This window comes from Grampus griseus, assembly GCF_964374135.1.
Source record: "Grampus griseus genome assembly, chromosome: 8".
Lineage (NCBI taxonomy): Eukaryota > Metazoa > Chordata > Mammalia > Artiodactyla > Delphinidae > Grampus > Grampus griseus.
In genome coordinates, this window is record NC_139002.1 from 22780360 (window position 1) to 22803498 (window position 23139).

At 38.6% G+C, this 23139-nt stretch overlaps 1 protein-coding gene across 3 annotated transcripts in view; it reads right to left on the minus strand.

Moving 5' to 3' along the window:
• Positions 1–1657: 1657 nt before the first annotated feature.
• The window catches only part of ZC3H12C (zinc finger CCCH-type containing 12C), a gene marked incomplete at its 5' end in the record, with an annotated part of 65785 nt that continues 44303 nt past the window's right edge, over positions 1658–23139 (minus strand). For all 3 annotated transcript variants that reach the window (XM_082660207.1, XM_082660208.1, XM_082660209.1), the window contains 4 exons: positions 1658–4656; positions 5294–5400; positions 7917–8151; positions 14505–14644. In XM_082660207.1, coding sequence (XP_082516333.1) covers positions 3260–4656; positions 5294–5400; positions 7917–8151; positions 14505–14644 — 1879 coding nt within the window. In that variant the 3' untranslated portion in view covers positions 1658–3259. The remainder of the gene's footprint in view (positions 4657–5293; positions 5401–7916; positions 8152–14504; positions 14645–23139) is intronic.

Genomic DNA, 23139 nt, shown 5'->3' on the forward strand with positions numbered 1-23139 from the left:
GAAAACTTAGCCATCAAAAGCGTAACATTCTCCCATTTTTAATACTTCTTAACAAATATGTATGCATGTATGTATGTATATATATATAAAAACACTCTTTTTAGTTATATTACATATTCTCATAAATGAATTTTCATAAAAACACAAAGTTCAAGTTTCTACCAGTATCAAATATTTTATACTGGTGTGCATTTCTTTCAAATGTTTAGGTCAATGACAAACTCTATGAGGATACAGTGATCACAAAAAGGAAATTGAAAACTTAGATGTCACATGCAAGAAAGGAGGAAATACTAAGGGCCAGAATTTGGCCAGTTGGGTACTACTCCCTCTGTACTAAGACACAGAGACAACAAACCGGCTAGTTACTGTGTAAAACAGTCAACTGTCAATTATTCAGGGGCAGAATATTCCAATCTGAATCCTCCTCTTCTATCAGTTGACCACTTCTACTACTTACTAACATACCTCTCTCCGGTTATTTGTTAGCAAGTCTGAAGATACGATTAAGGTGAAAGTTTTGGCTAAAATGAAGTTTTGGGATCAGCTCTGAATTTAATTAATGATGGATCCTTTTACTTATTGCTTTAGATAATTAAGAAATTGCTGCATCTAAAGTCAGCCAAATATCTCATTCTTAAGCTCTGAAAGCAACATCGGTGCTTCAAAAAAAAAGCGCGGGTGGGGTGGGACAAATTTCCTGTTGACATAAGAAAACTATTTCTTAACTCACAGTCAACTACACTGCAGGATTTCAGCGTGACTATTCAGAGCTATTCACGTCAGGCCACGTGGCGGCAAGCCCCACTGTTTTTTCATAGTCTAAAATCCGGAAAGCAATGAGAGCTACTTAGCTACAGACATGAGGAGGTCAAATTAAAGGGTGTGTTACACATTTCACCGAAGACCTCATTTAAAGAAATTTCATAAAATTTGGCAGAATCTTCAAATAATTCAAATGCAAAAATTAAGAAAATGGAAGCAAAACCTACATGTACAATTTAAAAATGATTTCATACTAAAAAAAAAAGCAAGCTTAGAATAAGACTGAGATGAAAGGTACTCCACGTTTGTAACTCTACTTTCGGCACTGGGTTAGCATCTACATTAAACTTGTTACAGAGAGTGACCGACAAAATCAGGAGAACGATTTCACAAGTGAGCAGGTCGCTCAGAGGACGCCTCGGTGGGTCCATGCGGCCGTGCCCGTATCCTCTGCGGGCGCAGCGAGGGGCACCTCACCTAGCAGGCGGCAGCAGCGACTGTGAACCCCACTTTCCTGAATTAGGTTTGCTGAACATGGTTCAGATTATTGGATATGTCAATATGCACAATGCCTTTTAGAAGCATTTACTGTAACCCAAATCCTACTTCATGCGACACACAGTGTCACACGAGTAGTGAAAATGTTGTCCTAGTCAAAGGTGCTTGGACGTTATTTTCAGGCAGCATTTTACCTTTATTTTAAGTTAAGTTCACGCTAGATAAGTTTTAGGAGAAAGAAAATGCCAATAAATTCATTTAATATATTTTAATATATAAAACTAAGACAGACACTTTTATTTACCTAAATTGTTTTTATTTTCTACCCTATTCTAGACCTCAATTTTACTTTAAAAATTTGTATTTAAATAAGGGATAAAATGTTGCCCAAAAGTCTAATCATAGTTACACATCTGTGTTTTAACTAGATCTACAAATCAAAATAGTTCTTATAGTTAAAAAGATACAATTTGTATCAACAGTAAAAGGTACTTTCTGGTTTTTCAGGGCTTTACTTCAAACTGTAGCAGGTAGAATAATAAGGATAACCAGGGCATCTAGGCACACTCCAGAAACAGATCGGAATGCGTCTGTTACACTAAGTAAAACTCAAAAACTGGAGGCAGCGGTGAAGTCGTGTCAGTCACACAATTGTCTGCCACTGATTGCATCATCTCTCTTCTAACCAGCGACAGAAACGAATCCACGCTCAGCAAAACCCATGACTTTGAAACCAGAAATATCCCTTACTAATACGAGAACAGACTTTAGTCTGTATCTAAAACTACACTATTTGTGGCAAGAATCTGGCCTTAATAATATAACAGGCCCCCCCAAAAAACTACCTTCAGGAAAATGGAAAATATACAGTATTTTACAAAAATTTTAAGTTACCATTTACAACTCCTGCATCACCATTTCTATAGTGCAGTATCAATAAATGTTGCATATCCTCAACACATAAAACCACCTCAGGCCAGCCTTGATAAATAGCAGGAAAGCTAAAGGGTATATTAAATATAAAAGTTGCATTGAGAATAATTAGATTCGTTAAAAACAGGCAAGTACTGCAAAAGGGTTATTTTATCCAGTATTTTGCCCCAAAACAAAAAGACAAACACATTAAAAAATACAGGTTAATGGAAGTCTAGGAATTCAATTCCATTTCTACTGTCCAGAAGCACATCATAGCTGGATAACAAAGCTCTAAACTGTAACAGTTGATGGCTTTTGCCTTTTTTATAAAAAAAAAAATGGAAACAATTTTTTCCATTGATTGCATCTGCTTTCCTTTAAATCAACCATATTAAATTAACAAATTACTTAACACAGAAAATCCAAACGAAAATAAAACAACGAAAAGTGCCATACTGTAAATCATTCTAATATATACTGTTACCCATTTCAACATAAACTGGTAACTTTCATTTTGTTTAAAATATAAAGTCAGTACTGTAGTATATCTTTGTTTCTATAAATAATGATTATAGCACAAAGAAGCCCACTTTCCCCAAATAAAAATAACTTAAAAAGCTGTAAAAGTTTCCAATTATGCTTGGCTTGAAAAAATAGTTTGCTAGGTCTAGTCAAATGTTCAACATTCTAAAGGTATTGTAATTGCTTGCAATTGATAGACAAACACCAAGTTAATAAAACATGAAACAAGGATAAAAAGTGCTGCATATAAACCCCTGATGCACCAAAGATTAATATCAAAGATCACAGATACATCTAATAAATCAAACTGGAAAAATCTCCAGCCAAGGATATAGCTTTAAAAAGGAAATATTAAAAAAAAGTTTGAATGTAAAGCAATCCCGTGATACTTCCACTATGTGGGGCTATACATACAGATTCCATGATACAGTATTTCACATAAATGGATACTATATAACCTCCTTGCTGAGAAGGAGATCACATGTGCTATTGTAGCAAACCTCCCTCAGCATTTGAGCTGAACAAAAAACTACTAAACACCACAAAGATGCATCATCTTTCAATAACCCAGCTGTGATTTCTCCACTAAAATGGCTGCAGCCAGCTGCTGGGCATCTGTCATGTGAGGGTTCCTTTTCATGACAATTCTCACAAGGTCAGGTGGGAAGATGTTGCACAAGTTGATATAAATCTTTTCTCGGCTGTCTTGGTACCTGGGGGGGTCTTGCGGCACTCCGCAGTACGGGATGCGCCAGGTGGGCTCCGGCTGCTCAGGGAGGCTCTGGAAGGTGAACTGCTCGTAACACGGCTGCGTGGAGGTGTCAGGCAAAGAATAAGTCTGCCGGTAGCCGTACACATCGATCCCGTAGCTCTGCCTATCCCAGCTTCCCAGCCCTTCCTGGCGGGTGTAAGGCTTTCTTTGTCTGGAAGGAGAACTGTCATACAGCCGAGAGTCAGAAATGCTGTCTATTCTCGTGGCCACCAAGGACCGCCCCAGGTGTGGTGCCTTCGAGTGCGCTGAACTCGGAGGAGACGGGTAATCGCCAGGATAGCTGGACCGGGCCCCCACGGCGGCATGCTGCAGGTGCACGGCCAGGTGTGGGAGGGGAGGTTTGTGATGGTACTTTGGTTCTTCGTGACTGTAACTCTGCACTCTGGTTAAGGGGTCGTGGAAATTCTGCAGGAAGGGCTGAGAATTAAGGCGGCTGTGAGGGTGCATGTGTTGACACTTCAGATTCTCCTCCAGCTGCGGGTCAGGAGAACTGACATAGGAGCGGTCACTGTACCCCACATACGAGTCACTGCTCCCGCAGCTCATGCTCCCTTCACTGCTGCAGTCAGAGGCGACAGAGCTTATCCTATAGTCTGTGTCTAAGGAGAAACGCCTTTCAGGACTTCGTGGGCCTGAGATACTCAGATTTGAATATGCATTCAACATGGAATAATATCCGATGTCGACAGGCGAGTCACATTTTGGATACTGTTCATAAGGCATTGGCGTTCCATGATTTTTGGTTGCCATCAACATTGGAGGATATTGTCCCTGTGATCTTTGATCCTGAGGTGGGAAATGAACTCCAGATGGAAGGCCATTGCTTAAAGATGTAGTGCTTTGGGGTTTTGCGGTAGAAGTAGCCGGTATACTAACTAAGGAAGGTACAGACCTGGTTTCCAGTTTGTTTTTGGTGGGAAGCTTTTCCTCTAGGTCTTGGTAGACTTGAGTCCTTATGCTTGGATCCGATTGCCTCTTTGGAGCACCTCGCTTAACATCGGAAGTGCTGTCGGCTTTAGTGCTGCAGGGGACACTGTTGCTTTTCACCAGTCCTCCTTCATTTGCAGTTTTGGCTGCTGTGTTTCTAGACATGGCACGCAGTTCATCAGCCACTGACCGCTGAGGCTGACTGCCCCTTTCTGGATGATAATATTTGCACTTGTGTCCATAGGTACACTTCTTTCCTGTGAAGAGTAAAATCAGTTAGGCAAAGGGCCATTCATTCCATCAGACCCTGGACACCCAGTGTGGCACTGCTCTTTTAACGTGAAGAAGAAACAAGGGCAGAAATGAGAGCTGTGCTCACTGCTACTCCGCTACTTGTTTCTGAGAAATGCCGCCTTTCAGTCTTCCCCCGTCGGCACTATCAAGAGCAATAAGAAAGTTGGCTGAATGAGTAACAATCACCTCCAGAGTTTTGGTTAATACCCTGTGTCCTTAATTCCTACCTGCCTCTTCTCTTCCACTATGACTCTGCAATCAGTAGGACATTCTGTTTTGCAGAACATAATGTACTGCCGTGATGTGAAAAAACCAAGCTAATCTGATGTGTAGCTAGATGAAAGAACTCCAAATTTTTATCTACCTGAAAACTTACTTCATGTAGAGTTAACCAAAACCATGTTTTAATTCAGGGAAATGCATATGTGTTGAACCCAGCTAGGTAAAAGTAATAATTTTTTCACATAGACTTTTTCTTAAATTTAATTACATTCAAAAGAACCACATACTATATGCCATCCAAATTTATTTTTAACAGCAAAAGTTTAACAATATATTGTGTTCTAAAGGCATGTATTAAATACTCATAAAGAAAGTTACCATATGGACAAGGCTGCTTTTTGTGTTCAGGAACAATAGGTTTCTTCCTCAGAAAATTATCCAGGCTTGGACCATGTCTGCCAAGAGGGTCATCTGGGGGCATGAACCTGTCATGGATATAATACAAAATTATACCTAAGTAGGAGGCTGACAATTTAATTCTAAAGACAGAGTGTAAAGATTATTCACCCCAAGGTATTTTTTTGAAATTTTAATCCAAGTATTTTGATTCAACATTTATAGGATAGGGACTTCCCTTGTGGCGCAGTGGATAAGAATCCGCCTGCCAATGCAGGGCACACGGGTTTGAGCCCTGGTCCGGGAAGATCCCACATGCCGCGGAGCAACTAAGCCCACGCACCACAACTACTGAGCCTGTGCTCTAGAGCCTGTGAGCCAAAACTACTGAGCCTGTGTGCCACAACTGCTGAAGCCTGCGCGCCTAAAGCCCATGCTCTGTAACAAGAGAAGCCGCCACAGTGAGAAGCCTGCACACCACAACGAAGAGTAGCCCCAGCTCGCCACAACTAGAGAAAGCCTTCATGCAGCAACGAAGACCCAACACAGCCAAAAATAAATGAATAAATTTAAAAAGATAATAAAACATTGATAGGATAAAAAAACAGTACAGGAAGTTTTCTTTTCTTAATGAAAACAAAATTAAAATGTTTCAAGCTGAACCTGTATTTGTTTTAATTCAAGTAAGTTTTGAGCCTACCATGTTCTAATTAATTCTTCCTTTTCTTAGTCTTGGAATTTTGTAAGGACTTTAGAAAATGACTACAATGACATTTTAGGAGAAGTTTTATGAACATTAATCTTGTGAAGCAATATGAGGCAGGTGGGCGCCAGGAGGATCAGCTGAGGGACAGAAGGGAGAGGTGGGAGAGAGGAACGGGAAGACTGAAACTACCCAAACATCTAGTACATGTTGGACACCCTGCACACGTCACTACATCTCATCCTCACAATTTACCCTTGAAGTGTTAGTTCCACGTTACAGATGAATACACTTTTCTAATCTAGGCTTAGATGAATTGAGTATTTTTATCTCTGTTCACATGGCCTAGTCAAGATTCAATTTGTCTAATTCCACATTCATTCTCTGCCCCCTATAATAAGGTACTTCTCAGCTGAGATAGAAAAAAATCTTACGGAAATAAACTTATTATTTTGGATTGATTGTCCAATGGAAGCAAGAATTCATGGCATGAATACTGTAACAAGGTTATGATTGCAGTTTGACTACTAGTTATGTCACTCTTTGAACATGAAATAAACCAAGTGTTTACCCATAAAATGTGAATAATGTTTGAACTATTAAGGGAGTGTCAACATGCCTGAGTAATAACACTTAGCAACTATGATGTTTAAGATTATTATAAAAACAATATGGCAACACGAAAAGTTTAAAAATAGAAGACAAAATCACTCAATCCTACAATCTTAACACAATTATTTTCCAGTTACGTGTTGCATTTTAGTCATTTTCCTGTATGTACATATCACTTTACAAACACAGATGTAATTTTATGCTTTGTCTTTTTAACATAAATATTTTTCCATGTTTCTTAACAGTTTTCATAATCATAATTCTGAATAGCTGAATAATATTCCACTAGGAGATGTATTGCAATTTAATTGTTTTCTCTATAGTAACTTTAGTTGCCTTTGAAGTCTTGCGATTATAAATATACAGAAATGAACATATTTGGGCTTCCTTTTTTCCTCATTATATACTCTAAGAAATGAGATTATTGGTTTGAGAGGGTATTTTTTTTTTTTTTTTTTTTTTTTTTTTGTGGTACGCGGACCTCTCACTGTTGTGACCTCTCCCGTTGCGGAGAACAGGCTCCGGACGCGCAGGCTCAGTGGCCATGGCTCACAGGCCCAGCCGCTCCGCGGAGGCATGTGGGATCTTCCTGGACCGGGGCAGAACCCGTGTCCCCTGCATCGGCATAAGGCATATGCAAAAAAGTTTTTTAATTTTATGAATTAAATGGGTGAAAAAATATACTCTTCGTAGATTTAGTTTGCATTTTTGATGATCAACAGGTGAGCCTTTCCCACATATTTGTAAATACAGTTGACCCTTGGAAAACATGGGTTTGAACTGTGTGGGTGAACTGATCCTTGGGTACTTATTTCTCAGGAGACAATCTTGTTCATGTCATCTGTCCATTCATCAACTTAATCGTGACTAGTCTTATATTGCTTTAAATTTTTAAAAATCATATATTTCAAAAATCGTATATTGAAGTAAGTTCTCAATGCTCTAAGTCGATTTCAAAAGGCAGGGTTCTAGCGGTCAGTATGTTCTACATCTGCATCCTCTGAAGATGGCCAGTCTCCCAGTGTCAGTTACTCCCAGTCACTCAGCCGCAGAAGACCTGCTCTGCTAGTCACTTATGGGGAAGGGCAGCCTGCGACTCACACAGGGCCTCCCGAGGCAGGACTCTGCCGTTTTCTTACTCTCACTGAGGATTAGTGGGGACATCAGTGGTTGGAAGAAACTGTCTTAGGTCTGGTCAGTGGCAAAGAGAGAGGGCTTCTGTAGCAGCTGCCCAGGGATAGTTATATTTTCAGGGAAGCAGTGTTACTGTAAGTAAGTGGTTTTACTTACTTGTCATTGACAAATGAATACATTAATAGTCGCTCATCTATGAACTTTTTCCATTCTGGTTTCTCATTTGCCAAATCCCTGTAGTTATCATTGGATACAATTATACCATCCGACTCAAACGCCAGCTTCACGATGAACCTGTCATCATAGCACACCACTCGCCTCCCCTGCACTCTCCGGGACGGTGTGAACACCAGGATTTTCTCCTTCTCTAATTTGCGTAGAACTTCTTGATCTGCAGGAATAATCAGGGTAGAATTTCAGTAATAAGTACATACAAAACACATCTCGCAACCTTCATACAAAGTGAGTGTTTATAACATGAACTGGATACCTGTAACCACTTAACTAGGGATTATGATTTACAGTTTGTAGATGTAGCAAATTTGTAACTCCCAGTAATAGTTTTTCTTCAGGATTTTCAATAAAAAAGGTTTAAAAAATAGCCAAAAAAGTGAACCTGAAAAACATGAAAAGTTTAAAAGCATAAAACCTGAACATGACTGAGCAAATTCTGATTTTCATTACATAAAGCTTTTGCTTGATAGCTGGAGCCCGCAGCTCTACACTGTGAACCAACTTCTCACACATCCCTAGCACTACGCCATCCTAATGAAGCAGGTGTGTTGGGTTCCGGTGTGAGCAACAGATTCTTTCCCCCAAATTTGTTTATTCTGTAGTGCTCGTTTTCTAACTAGTGGATGTGATGGTGGGAGAGTTTGAAAAGTAGAAGAGGTGGAGGTAGCAAAGGGAAGAGTCTTAAGATGCAGAAGGTTCAAAAAGGAAGCAGGCAGTGAGGTCAGAACTGTTGTTCTGGACATGGCTATTCTGCATTCTGTGTCCTTTCCTGTGAAGCAGGTGCTAACAAAGGCCAGCAGTCTTGTGGGGCTGGACTGAGTGAATAAGAAATTAGAAGTGATTATATGGGGAAAACAGACATTGATTAAATATGGACAGGTAGGGGAATGCCCATTTTCTCTTTGGTGGGCACACTCTTTCAGTACTTTCTAATTCTACTGACTTGTTAGTGGTTTTTTAAAAAAAAAAAAGGTGCCAGAACTCATATTTTGATTAATGATAAAATTCTCTCCTCACCATGCCGTCCTTCCTACCTTTGCTTTTCCACTCCCTGACTTCCCACCCCTGTAAATTCTGGCACAGAGTGCTGGGTATAAGCTGACAGATGTCATGAATTTTTTAAAACAAAGGCTCACTTCTCCTCAATGCTTATTAACTGGAGTTACTAATTAAAAAAAAAAATCTCTCTTTTCAGCAGATGATCACTACATGCCTACTCTATGGTATGTGCTGTCTAAGTGTCAATGGCCCTCAAGATGAAGAACACTTTCTCCTCAAGGAGGCCTCAAGTTATTGGGCCGGACGAGCCTGTAAACTGGGAGAGCAGGGGCTGTGATCGCCACAAGAGAAGTATGAGCAGGGTGCGGGGGGAGGGGGAAGGAAGAGTGACATGGGTCAGCTTGGCATACAGACTTCATGACGTTCCAGACAAATGAGTTCATTAAGACCAGAACTTTGGTTTAGGAAAGCAGCAGAGTAGAAGTGGAAGAAATATGAATGTCAAAGTCAGCAACTCGTGGATAAATCTCAGGTTCTGCCACTTTCTCTATCTGGCAATCGTGGTCTTATTGAACCTGCTCTGTCATGTCCTCAAATGCAGATTGTAGGCCATGAGGAGTCAATGAGTTATCACATGTAAAAGCACCTAGTAGAGTGCCGGGCAAGCTCTCAATAAACACTGTGTCCTTCAACTTGATTTTGCCTAATAGATGCGTGTAATTATTGATCTCTTTTGAAAATCTTTTGAAAATCACAGAAAACCAATACAAAATCAAAAGCCCAGTCTCAGCCACAGGATTTGCCATATTATAGTTATTTTGTGTGCCCCCTAACAAACACTTTGAGGGCAGGTGGCTCATTTATCTGTGTGCCCATCAGCACTCAGCACAAGGACATATTAGCACATCAGTAGATCCTCAATAAATGTCTGTGAAAGGAATATGTAAGCTACTTAAAGATGTGTATTTTGAGGGCTTCCAGTTTATTCACTGTCCATGTTCATGCATAATCCGTGGCCCTTTATTTGTGTTTATTTGTATAGGATATGCCTGGATCCTGGAAGCGACTGGAGGAGTGAGGTGGTGGCCTAATAGTCATCACCATCTTGCTTAATTTGCATTTCTTTACCAGCTAAGGAGGTTAAAAGGACACTAATTAGGAAGAAAATTAGTGCTAATTAATTGGGATAAATAGTCCTAACCTAAATAAATATGAAGTCAGTCTAGCTGGTAAGTTAACTGAATCTCTAGTTCCTAGCACAGTACCTGATACATAGCCTCGTGCTTGCTTGTTAAATATTTATTCAATCAATGGAAGCCTGGCTAACGCGCTAGTTTGAATCTATACTGAGAACTTTAAAATATTTCTTATCAAGTTTCTTTTTTGGTATGGTGAAAACAGACTGGACTATTCAATTTACCAGGCATTATCTGGTTGAGGGTTTTAGTCAAAAGAATTATTACCTGGGGGAGAAAACACCTAACAACCTCTGATTACAGTGGTACACATTTTACAAAGTAAACTGCATACTGATGAGTTCCAGAGACCTGGCGTGCTGGTATTTTAAAAATTAAACTCAGCCACATCTCACACTGAGTAGTACCATTTTCCCTTCTTGATCTCATATTCCTTTCACACTCAAGAAGCTTTCATTTACGTGTTTAAACATTGTTTTTTCTTTTTCAGTTTATCTTTTCCCTGATTATTAACGTATTGTAGTTTCCTGTAAAAAATTGGGAAAGTAAGAAAAAGTAAGAAGTAGGGAGAAAATAAGAGATCATAAGGACATGACCCAGAGGCAATTACTGTTAATATTTTGGCATATTTCCTTCTAATCATTTTCTGTGTATTTTTTCCTTCTATACACATGTGTATATATGTATGTATGTATGTATATGTGCACACACACACAATAACAAAGGCTGCCTTTTACGTAAGATAGCACTTCCTGAGATCATTAAAAATTCTGCCTAAATATTCTAATACTACATATTCTATCATATAGATATATACTTATTTATTGAGCCATTCTTCTAATGAATGTATGTTTTTCTTCCATTTTTTTTTCTAACTAATATTGTACTGGATGTATTTGTGGTCTAAAATCTTTGCCTGTACCTCTGTTTATTTTCTGCGGAATTATTCCTAGAAGGGGAACTAGTAGATCCAAGTATTTACACTTTAAGATCAAACTTTTCCTGAAAGGTTGTAATGATCTACATTTCCACATCAGTATAGGAGTAACTCCCTCTGGGCACTGAGTATTATCAGTTTTTAAATCCCTGCTAATTTGATGGGTAAAAAAATAACAGTTTTTAAAATATTCATTTCTTTTTTTTTTCATTTTTTTTTTCATTTCTTTAATTACTAATGAGGTTGAACACTTTTTCGTCTTATCTGGCACTTGCATTCTTCCGTGAACTGTCTATTCCTACTACGTTACCAATTATATACTGTTTTATCAGTGTGTAGGAGCTCTTTATATGTTCAGGACATGGATTCTTTGTTTATTTGTTGTACTTTTTCTTAAGCAAATAAAAAAATTTTCTCATTGTTAAGAGAACGTCCCAAAATACAGAAGTTTGATCCAATTAAATCTATCTTTCCTTTCACAATTTCTTCTAAAATTTTAATTTTAGAAAGGTCTTCCCCAGCCACTCAAAGACTATTTATAATCTCTAATGGAGATTTTTGACAATTAATTCTTCAACCATCTGCATTATATGGTGTAAGATAAGGATCTAAATATGTATATTTTTTCCAAAGAGTTATCCAATGTCTTGGTACGGCCAACTGAATTATGCCCACCCCTCCCACGCTACAGTTTATATAGGCTAGGGTCTGATTCCATGGCTCTGAGTTCCACCATAACTTGTCTATGGATTCTTATTCTAATTTAATAAAATTTAATAATTATAGATAAAAATAAAATAATCTTCCCTTGGGGTACATCGTGGGTGGTCACTCCATTTGTTTTTATTTTTATTGGAGTATAGTTGCTTTACAAGGTTGTGTTAGTTTCTACTGTACAGCAAAGTGAATCAGCTATACATATACATATATCCCCTCTTTTTTTGATTTCCTCCCCATTTAGGTCACCACAGAGCACTGAGTAGAGTTCCCTGTTATACAGGAGGTTCTCATTAGTTATCTATTTTATACATAGTATCATAGTGTATATATGTCAATTCCAATCTCCTAATTCATTCCACCCCCCCACTTCCCCCTTGGTATCCATATGTTTGTTCTCTATGTCTGTGTCTCTATTTCTGCTTTGTAAATAAGATCGTCTATACCATTGGTCTCAGATTCCACATATATGCGTTAATATATATTTGCTTTTCTCTTTCTGACTTACTTCACTCTGTATAACAGTCTCTAGGTCCATCCCCGCCTCTACAAATGATCCAATTGCGTTCCTTTTTATGGCTGAGTAATATTCCATTGTATATATGTACTACATCTTTATCCATTCCTCTGTTGATGAACATTTAGGTTGTTCCACATATATGCGTTAATATATATTTGCTTTTCTCTTTCTGGCTTACTTCACTCTGTATAACAGTCTCTAGGTCCATCCCCACCTCTACAAATGATCCAAATTCGTTCCTTTTTGTGGCTGAGTAATATTCCATTGTATATATGTACTACATCTTTATCCATTCCTCTGTTGATGAACATTTAGGTTGTTTCTATGTCCTGGCTATTGTAAATAGTGCTGCAATGAACACTGTGGTACATGTCTCTCTTTGAATTATGGTCTTCTCAGGGTATATGCCCAGTAGTGGGATCGCTGGGTCATATGGTAGCTCTGTTTTTAGTTTTCTAAGGAACCTCCATACTGTTCTCCGTAGTGGCTGCATCAATTTACACTTCCACCAACACTGCAAGAGGGTTCCCTTTTCTCCACACCCTCTCCCGCATTTATTGTTTGTAGATTTTGTGATGATGGCCATTCTGACCGGTGTGAGGTGATATCTCATTGTAGTTTTGATTTGCATTTCTCTAATAATTAGTGATGTTGAGCATCTTTTCATGTGTTTGCTGGCCATCTGTACGTCTTCTTTGGAGAAATGTCTATTTAGGTCTTCTGCCCATTTTTTGATTGGGTTGTTTGCTTTTTTGATATTGAGCTGCATCAGCTCTTTGTATATTTTGGGGATTAATGCTTTGTCAGTTGCTTTGTTTGAAAATATTTTCTCCCATTCTGAGGGTTGTCTTTTTGTCTTGTTTATGGTTTTCTTTGCTGTGCAAAAGCATTTAAGTTTAATTAGGTCCCATTTGTTTATTTTTGTTTTTACTCTCATTACTGTTGGAGGTGGGTCAAAAAAGATCTTGCTGCGATTTATGTCAAAGAGTGTACTGCCTATGTTTTCCTCTAAGAGGTTTATAGTGTCTGGCCTTACATTTAGGTCTTTAATCCATTTTGAGTTTATTTTTGTGTATGGTGTTAGGGAGTGTTCTAATTTCATTCTTTTACATGTAGCTGTCCAGTTTTCTCAGAACCACTTATTGAAGAGGCTGTCTTTGCTCCACTGTATATTCTCTCTTCCTTTGTCATAGATGAGGTAACCATAGGTGCATGGGTTTATCTCTGGGCTTTCTATCCTATTCCACTGATCTATATTTCTGTTCTTGTTCCAGTACCATATTGTCTTGATTACTGTAGCTTTGTAGTATAGTCTGAAGTCAGGGAGCCTGATTCCTCCAGCTCTGTTTTTTTTTTCTCAAGATTGCTTTTGTTATTCTGGGTCTTTTTTGTTTCCATACAAATTGTAAAATGTTTTCTTTTAGTTCTATGAAAAATGCCATTGGCAATTTGATAGGGATTGCATTGATTTGACAAGTGCTGTTGTTTTCTTCACACAGGTTCCTCAGTTTTGTTAATGTTGGGGAAGAGAGGGGCAGGAGGGGTTGGGTGCCAGTTGAGAATCACTGACTTGAGCAAAATGTTGGGCAGCAATAATTAACAGTTACAGGGGACACCTCTGCCTGAAACTCATACATTTAAAAATTACAAGATAATGCAAAATACTGATACTTTATTGGGATCGAGTCATTTCCTCTACTTGACACCAGACAGCATGCTCCCAGGATCTCACAGGTCTTTATTGATCTGCAGTCACTAGAATTTGATTACCACCTAATTTCATACAGCAGATGAGAAAACTGGGGTCCAAAGAGGGTCAATGTGCTGCTCAAAGTGCCATGGACAGTACCTAGCACAGTTGGAATTTGAATCTAGGCCTCTTGACTCCTAGCATGTCTCTAAAAGTCAGAATTTTTACAAAATTTGAAGTAAAAAGTTTCCAAATGAAAAAAAAAGAACTGGCTTATGTAGCAAGAATTACTGTTTAGTTAACATAACCCAATAGTTTTTAAACTCGAAAATAACTTTAATGTTCCACCCAAGTGAATGTGGCAGTCACACAAACTTAGTAAACAGAAGCAGACACACAGATTATTCAGCAAGACACTGGCTCAGGTACACACGGAAGCTTGCGGGCTCACCTGTGATGAGCGCGTCAGGTCGGGACTGCTCTTTCCTCCAAGCAGGAACAAAGACGGTAACATCCTTGTGGCCTCTTTCCAAAAACCAATCCACTGCTAATTTTATTCCTCGGCAGGAAAAGACTTCTTTGTTTCCATGGCTAAAAGATTATTTTAGAACACTTAAAACACAACAAAACCTAAATTTGACTCCATTAATTCAAATTTGTAAACAGATGTGATAACATAATTAAAATATTAATAAGAAATTCAAATTTAAGATAGAGTTTTAGGGCTCAGAGAAACATTAAGATAACCGAGGAGTGAAAAATCTGTGAAGAACAAAAAGAAAACTGGGATGATTATTGTGTGAAGAATAAAGAAAACTGAGTTTTCAAATGTGAGGTTGTAAAGGTTAACTAGTTAGAAAGATACAAGCTCGTTTTGATAGGAGAGGGAAAAACGGGCCTCAGCCACAATGAGAGTAATTTCAGTCAAATGTAAAAAAGAAGTCACATAGAAAAAAAATCTGTAAAAACAGTGGAATGGAATACTTAAGAGTTTCTAAAAACTCTTCCTTTTCAAGAGTTCCTATGTGTATATTTCAATCCAGTGATTAAGCAATGCACAAAATTTATCAGGTGACCAATGTAAAACAACATACACACATGCACTCAAGTGAAAAACTCAATGCTTAATCTCATACAAGAAACATTTTCCGTCCTTCAGTGAAAAGACACCTGGTTTCTGTTTAACAATATTGTGTTGCACAAGGATTAATGATGACAAAAGGGCATTCAAAATTGGATTAGCAGTTTTAGTGCCTAAAAGAAAATGCCCAACTAAAAGTGTAGTCATTCAATAAATATTTATCTAGCACCAGGCTCTGCTTGTGTACTTTAACCTAATAATTCAAAGTAACACTATTCTAATGTTTTAAAAGAAACAGTCTTCTGCTTTGAATGCAATAAGTACACTTTTTTACAGTTTGAGCACTGAAGGCTCCATTCTTATCTACAATGGAGATAGATATTCTTTGTTCTTGGGCTAAGGTGCACTGAATGGAATAAGGTAAGTAAATGCTCTGTTACCTTTTAGCACAAATCAAACATTAGGTATATTAATATACTGTTCTAGTGGTCCCCTGGGAAGCACTAAAACTATCTAAATATGACTACTCATGTTTGAAGGACAAAACAGAAATAGACCAACTTGCTTTATAGGTATTGAAGGCTATAAATGCAAACCTCAGAAACTGTTTATGTTCCATAGACCTGTCCTAATGGTCTGGGGCAACATTAGAGTTGAAATCAGATGCACTGAAAGTCTCAGAGAAAGGGATAAGGGAAGGGGGAGTTTGAGGCACATTTTCTTGGAAAGAAGGGATACCTGATGGCTTCAACAATGCCCCAGCAAATGACACAGAGTGATGCTAGGTTTCATGGAAAATACTGAAATTTAAGCAGTCTTCTGAAGAAATATAAAAAATGATGGCTGGGGCTTCCCTGGTGGTGCAGTGGTTAAGAATCCGCCTGCCAATGCAGGCGACATGGGTTCGAGCCCTGGTTCGGGAAGATCCCACATGCTGCGGAGCAACTAAGCCCATGCGCCACAACTACTGAGCCTATGCTCTAGAGCCTGCGAGCCACATCTACTGAGCCTGCATGCCACAACTACTGAAGCCCGAGAGCCCTAGAGCCCGTGCTCCACAAGAGAAGCCACCACAATGAGAGACCTGCACACCACAGTGAAGAGTAGCCCCCACTCTCCGCGACTACAGAAAGCCCGCACGCAGCAACGAAGACCCATCACAGCCAAAAATAAATAAATAAAATAAATAAATTTATAAAAAATAAAAAAATGATGGCATTCTCTCATGAGAATATATATACTAATTATTCCTAAATACAAAACTCAACTTGCTAAGACGCAAGTATATTTTTATTTTGCATTAATGCTTTGAGATCTAAATGTATTATGCTTTGCTAGTCATTATGACATTTGGTTTACTGAGACTTAAGAATTTAACTGCTTCTGGCTCTAAAGAGAGGACTGCATAAGCATTTTCTTTCAGGTGATTTCACTTGGTAAAGACAACCATCACATTTTACTGTAGAAAGAGAAGATTCCATCTTTCTAACTAAATAACTTTCATAAACTGTGTGTAAACAGCAAACCACTTACAAACATGGGACTAAGATTCTACAGATGCTAACCCAGGTATGATACCATGTGCGACACTGACAACAGGTCGTTCCCATTATCTGCTCTTCCCCTCTGCCCACAGCCCCGCACCCCCTTCCCACAAAACCTCCTAGGGAGAACGCAAGCAAGAGGATGAGAGGCACCACACTGTGAATGGCAAATAGAACCATATCAACTGTTGATGGACCCACATCAATCTCTGATTTTGTTATTTGAGAAAAAATACCTCCCCAACATTTGTTTAAAAAACTGTAGTGAAATTTTCTGTTATTTGCAGCTAAACACATCCTTAACTGCTGCCTTACTCATACCGTAAACCAACAGAAAATTCTATGAATATCAGAAAAAAATATATTTTAAGGCAGAAACATTACCAGGGGTAAAAAGTTATTACATAATAGTAAAAAGGGAACAATTCACAAGGAAGCTATAATAATTGTGAACTCAGTGTAAGGCAAAAGATCACGGGATGACAAGAAGAAATAAACAAATCCACAATAATACTAATTGACAGGTGAAGCAGAAAACATTTAGTAAGAATACAGACAAGTGAATAATCGATTACAGGTGACCTAATGAACATATACAAAACCCTGTACAAAATTAAAGAGAAAACCTTTTCAAGAACACATGGAACAAGAACACATTGGCTGTGCACTAGGCCACAGAACAGATTTCAACAGACATCAAGAATCTATCATACAATGTTCTTTGACAATACGTTATTAAAGATGTTGCTATACACCAGTAAACCGATTTAAAATTTTAATTTTAGGGCTTCCCTGGTGGCGCGGTGGTTGAGAGTCCGCCTGCCAATGCAGGGGACACGGGTTCGTGCCCCGGTCCGGGAAGATCCCACATGTCGCGGAGCGGCTGTGCCGCTGAGCCTGCGCGTCCGGAGCCTGTGCTCCGCAACGGAAGAGGCCACAACAGTGAGAGGCCCGCATACCGCAAAAAAAGAAAATTTTAATTTGAAAAATGACGCCATTTTTAATAGTTACAAAAACGAAACAGATCTAAAGAAGAAAAGATATCCCAAGAGCTTTATAGAGAAAATGAAAATTGAAAACCTGTTTTAAAGGGAGTAAGAGAAGACCTAAATGAAAGGAACAATATACCAGTTTCATGGATGGTAAGACTCAATGTATGAAGATGGCAATTCTCAAATTAATCTATAAGTGCACTGAAATCCCAATAAAAATCCTGAAAGGGTTTTTTTTATGGAACTTGAGAAGCTGATCCTAAAATTAGTATGGAAAAATAAAAGGCCAAGGATAGTTAAGCAATTCTGAAGAACAAAAGAGGAGGAACTTCCCCACTAGCTATCAATACTTGTGCATAAAACTACAGAAATCCAATTGGTGTTTTACTGGCAAAAATAAAAAAAAACAGAAAAAGTATAACAGACAAGTGAGCCTAAGATCTCTCTCTCTCACACATACACACAGGTGTGTATAAATCATAAAAGTGTCATTACAGATAAAGAAAAGATGGATCATTTAACAAATGGTACTAGGGCAATTGATTATTTATGTGGAAAAAATAAAATTGTATTTTTACCTCATACCATACATAAAAATAAATTGTATATAGTTCAAAGATTTAAAAATAAAAATACTGTAAAACTTTTTAGAAGAAATTAAAGGAGATATTCATGTCAAGATAGGGAGATTCTTCTTAAAGAAGACACAATCACATACTATCAAGGAAAAGAATGATACATTTGAGCACATAAAACTTCTTTATGAAAAAGACTCCATAAAAATGCCATAGCCTGGAAGAAGGTATTTTCAATACATAGGACTGATAAAGACTAGTACTCGTAATACATAAAGTACTCCTATACATTGAGAAGGGTAACCATTTTTTTTTTTAAGGCAATAGATATGAACAGTGAATCCTCAAGAGAGGAAACCCAAATGACCAACAAACATGAAAAGATGCTCAACAGTGAAGAAATGCAAATTAAGCTAAAGTGAGACACCACTTCACACCCATCGTACTGGAAAAAATAAAAGTCTGCAAACACCAGATGTTGCCAAGGATGTGTGAAAGTAGGAACTCATACATTACAGGTGGGAGTATAAATGGTATGACTATTTAGGAGAGCAATTTGGCAATACTTTATAAAGGTGAAGGCGTGTTTTCTCTCAAACATAGTAATTCCACATCCAGGTAGAGTAAAACCCCATAGTAACTTGAAATCAGATTTAAAGCAATCAGCAGTTGGCCCAGCCTCAGATCTCACATGGGGGCAGGCTAATGTCTTCTCTATGGGTGGGACAGAAAGAAGCAGGCAAGTGGGGATGTGTAGGGTTGGTCCCTGCATGTCCAATACTTCCCCAGCCAATTCTCTCCTGATCAGGCCAAACAAATGAATGCCAGCTAGGAAATCCCTGGAATGGCTGCTGCTGGCATGGAAGTCCCTGCTAGCTGCCAAGGCCCAGAATCATCCCTAGTAACAGTGAAAGCCTGAGCAGAAAACTACCAGGTAGCTCCAAACTGCAGGTGGGACTTACAGACTGGGAGAGGCTGGGGGAGACTGAACTTGACCTAACCTTATGAGGCGTGTTGAAGGATGTGACTAATCATATGTGCTGGTTACTATATAAGGGGCAAGGGTAGGAGGCTCTGATAAAGAATTATAAAAAGAGTAAGCCTGATATAAAAAAATATGAAAAACAGGATGTCAGAGTGAGCACAATGTAGCTACTGATGCAAATTAACTGTCTGTTGAGTGTTTACTAAAAGAGTAGGATGATGTTTACAAACTGTAGCTCTAATTCCACAAATAGAGAAGAAAATTCATTATAGTTCTGTAGCCATCTTACAGGCTGTATCTGCATGCATTTAGGGTTTTTTTCCTCAGTAGTAAAAACAGCTAGTTCTATATTTATGAATTGGCATGTTCCTGTGGGCCTCAATTTCTTTCGTATTTCAACAATTTGGCAATAAGGATGGTATACCTCAAGTGAGTCCCGCTGGTGAATTTGTTACAGGGTTTGTAGCCACCATTGATTAGGTTGGAGACCCTGGATGTTTGCTAAAAAGTGTTCCTTTGACTACTTTGGCTCAGTGGGTTTGGTTTCCCAGGGAAAATGCCAAACTCTCACTGCTAATTCTGAGTTCCTGCTGAGCAAAATGGGTAATAGAGGCTTGAAGGTTGTGTGTGATTCAACACTGGCTTTAATGTAGAAAATATAAGGAGCCTGCCAGAAGGTCTCTTTCTTAAAGGGCTTACTTTACTCTGTCATGTTTTGAATAGGCATGTTTATAAAAATCCTGCTTTGCAATGGCCAGAGGAAGGCTCATTTAAAGTAGACAAATTGGTATATTTACACAGATTTTTAGAAAAACCCTACTTAAAATAAAAGGGTTATTGGTATCTCTGGATCTCAGGAAATAAATGAAAGAATGAACTAGACAGCCAGTAAGAATGAATTAAAAAAACTGAAGGAAGAGATTAAGAAACTGAAAGCACCTTTTTGTTTCTCCAGGTTCTCAACACTTCTCTGCTACTGCTCCTTCTATCCCCCTTCACCTTCTTTGCCTTCTCCGGGACCTAGAAAGAGGAGATGATGCCTTCTTGGACAGATGGTTCCCAGGGACTTCAGGATCCCGGGATAACTTCCCTTTGGAAGAGGGAGAATTGCCAGCCTTATTTTGAATGTTCTGGTATGGACTCCACCTCCAAGACTCCCCCTACACTCAACATGCAAAACATAGCTAGGGAAGCAGAAATGATTAAGAGGAAGGAGCAAGGAGCCTGAAAATCTGTATAAGAAACTGTCTTAGAATTAAGGCATCAGGTTGGCAAATGGTTTCCCTGATAACTTGGAGGGAAGGGGAAACAAAAGGAGTCAGGCTTTTAAATTGCAAAATGAGCCTGAAACTATAGTGCCATACAAACCAACTTAGTTTTCATCTCAGTGTAGAGAAAAATCAGCCTTCTCCCTTTGGAGCTACAGGGATTCAAATACCCTTCAGAAGTTATCCAGTACTGCTGGGTGGATCAGATGTGGTAAGGGTACCACATCCCTTCCCCCTAGCTGATATCCATCTTAAGAGTTATTTTCCAGTGCCCTGGAAAGATCTGCAAAAATGTGCCAAGGTTTTCTACAGCATGTTTTCAGTTTGCAACCCTGTGTGTGAGGATGGACACTGACTGTAACTTGGAATGTTGCCTTAGGTGAGTCTGCTTGACTAAGGGAACAGATGTGATGGGGCAAATGGAGTGTCATGGCTTCAGGCACCTTCCGCAACAACTCTGGCTGCTCCTCAAACCTAGGACACCCATTGCGAGGCACTGCTGATGGCAGACTTTGCAGTCTTTCTGCAAAAGGTGGCCTGAGAGAAGCTGCAGTGCTGCTCCTGCATGAGTCCCCCAGTGATTTCCATCAGTGGTTCACCAAGGCATTTTCTAAATGAATGGGGATGGATACAGGGGTGGATCAGAATAGACTCTTAATCCTCTCCACTTCTGTGGTAGCCTTGTTGCAAGCACAAGTAAGAGAAAAGGTATCTGTATGTCAAAAAATAGACAGTTTCTCAGGTATTGGCAACAGTAATCCAGTTTGGGGGAAAAAATGGAGAAAGGTGAAGCCAAAAAGAAACTCAAGATTGCAGTGTTACCTACCTACTTATTCACACAAGGAGCATATACTTTTCTGGGGCTACCAACAAATAAGATAGGACTTGCCGATGAAAAGTCAGTGCCTTACTATTGTAAGAAGATAGGATGTTGCCAATGAAAAGTCAGTACGTTACTATTGTAAGAAGATAGCTAGAGACTGAGGAAGATACAAGGGACGCTACCTATAAAACTTTACCATCTCCATCAGGAGACACCCCCTCTCCGCTTGAAATCAGACAGGAAACAATTAGCAAATGGTGCAAACTAATGAGCAAAACTGACTTAATAGAGGAGCTTCAGAGCTGGGAATGGAAAAGCCTTATATGTTTCCTTTTCCTGCCTTAATATTTTCTTGTCCTTTCTTGTAGATACTGGAACCATGCATGTATTCTGCAATTTCTACTGACCTCTCTTGTTTCACCTACATCCAGAAAAACATATAAGTTGTGGGTATCTCTGGACAACCTTCTACCTGTTCTTTCTCCTCTGAGATTCCTGAGCAAATAGGTCCTCTCTTGGAGGAACATGCCTCTCTTGTCCCTTAATGCTGTTCATCTGTTGGGAAGAGATCTCCTGTATAAACTAAAGGCTACCATATTCTGGACTCCAGGTAGAGGATTTTTGAAGCTCCTGGGAGACAAGCCACCTGAGTTAGTGAATATGTGCTTATCTATACTGAGAGTAAATATGTGCTAGAGGTCTGCCATGCTATGGGCCAAATTTTGAATGAGAGGTTTTCTAATATCCCACAACTAATATGCCACGTGCAAAACTAATTGCTGATTTATTAGTCATTGCAACTTCCCAAACAGATTTCTGTAATTCATTGCAGAGCTTATTCCAGACAATAAGATGAAATTAATTTGCAAGCTGTGAAAAGGGCTACTAAGGTCTGGACTGGGGTAACTGAAGCCCCATTTCTTTTATGCAGGGACTCCTACTCGGAGTTTCAGACATATGCACCTTCTAGTGAACTAGAAATTGGAAACTAAGGGGAGCTAAAATGAACACAAATTATCTTGACAAACATATTCTTCATAAGATTTTCACTATCATAACTTTATTATTCTGTAAATTCACTTTGTCTTGTATCTAATGGGATTATCTTTAACCTCTTCATATATACTACTGCAACAAATTTGAAAACCCCTCAGTTCTACTTTTCTGTCTTCAACAGAAGGGCAATTCCATAAGCACTCAAACTAATATGATATTTGCTAAATCTTATAAAAACATCATATATACTTCCCACTAGAGAACTGAAGTACACTTGCTTATTATGTGCCATTAAATTAGTCACCTGTGATGGTTAACGGATTTACAAAGGTGTATTTTGTAATGCAGAGAAAAATTCAGGGAACCACACACTTTAATGTAGCTTGCCTCAATACAGGACCTAGAAGAGAGGGATAATGGGCGAACCATTCCATTTGCTGTGTCTAGGAAACATAATTTCATGTATTATATACTTTGTTAAGTTATATACACACATATCATTAACTAGGTTAACCACAGGATAGAAAGGGTTATTTTAGAATTATAACTGTTATATTCCTGTGGTAGACAGGAGCAAATTGAAAAACATGGAGAAATCTAACAAGGGAATGAAGGCATCTATTAAAGGGGACTACTTCTTTTTAATTCTTTTCATGGCATTGAAAAAAAAAAAAAGAGAAATGAGTCTTTTGTCAATTATCTTTATTTCCTCAAATTTGATTTTGCTCAACTTTGAGTATTTGCTTTGAATTAACATATTACTTATAATGCTTGCAAAGAACCTTGGAAATCATAAATGATTTTTATTTTCTTATATTTATG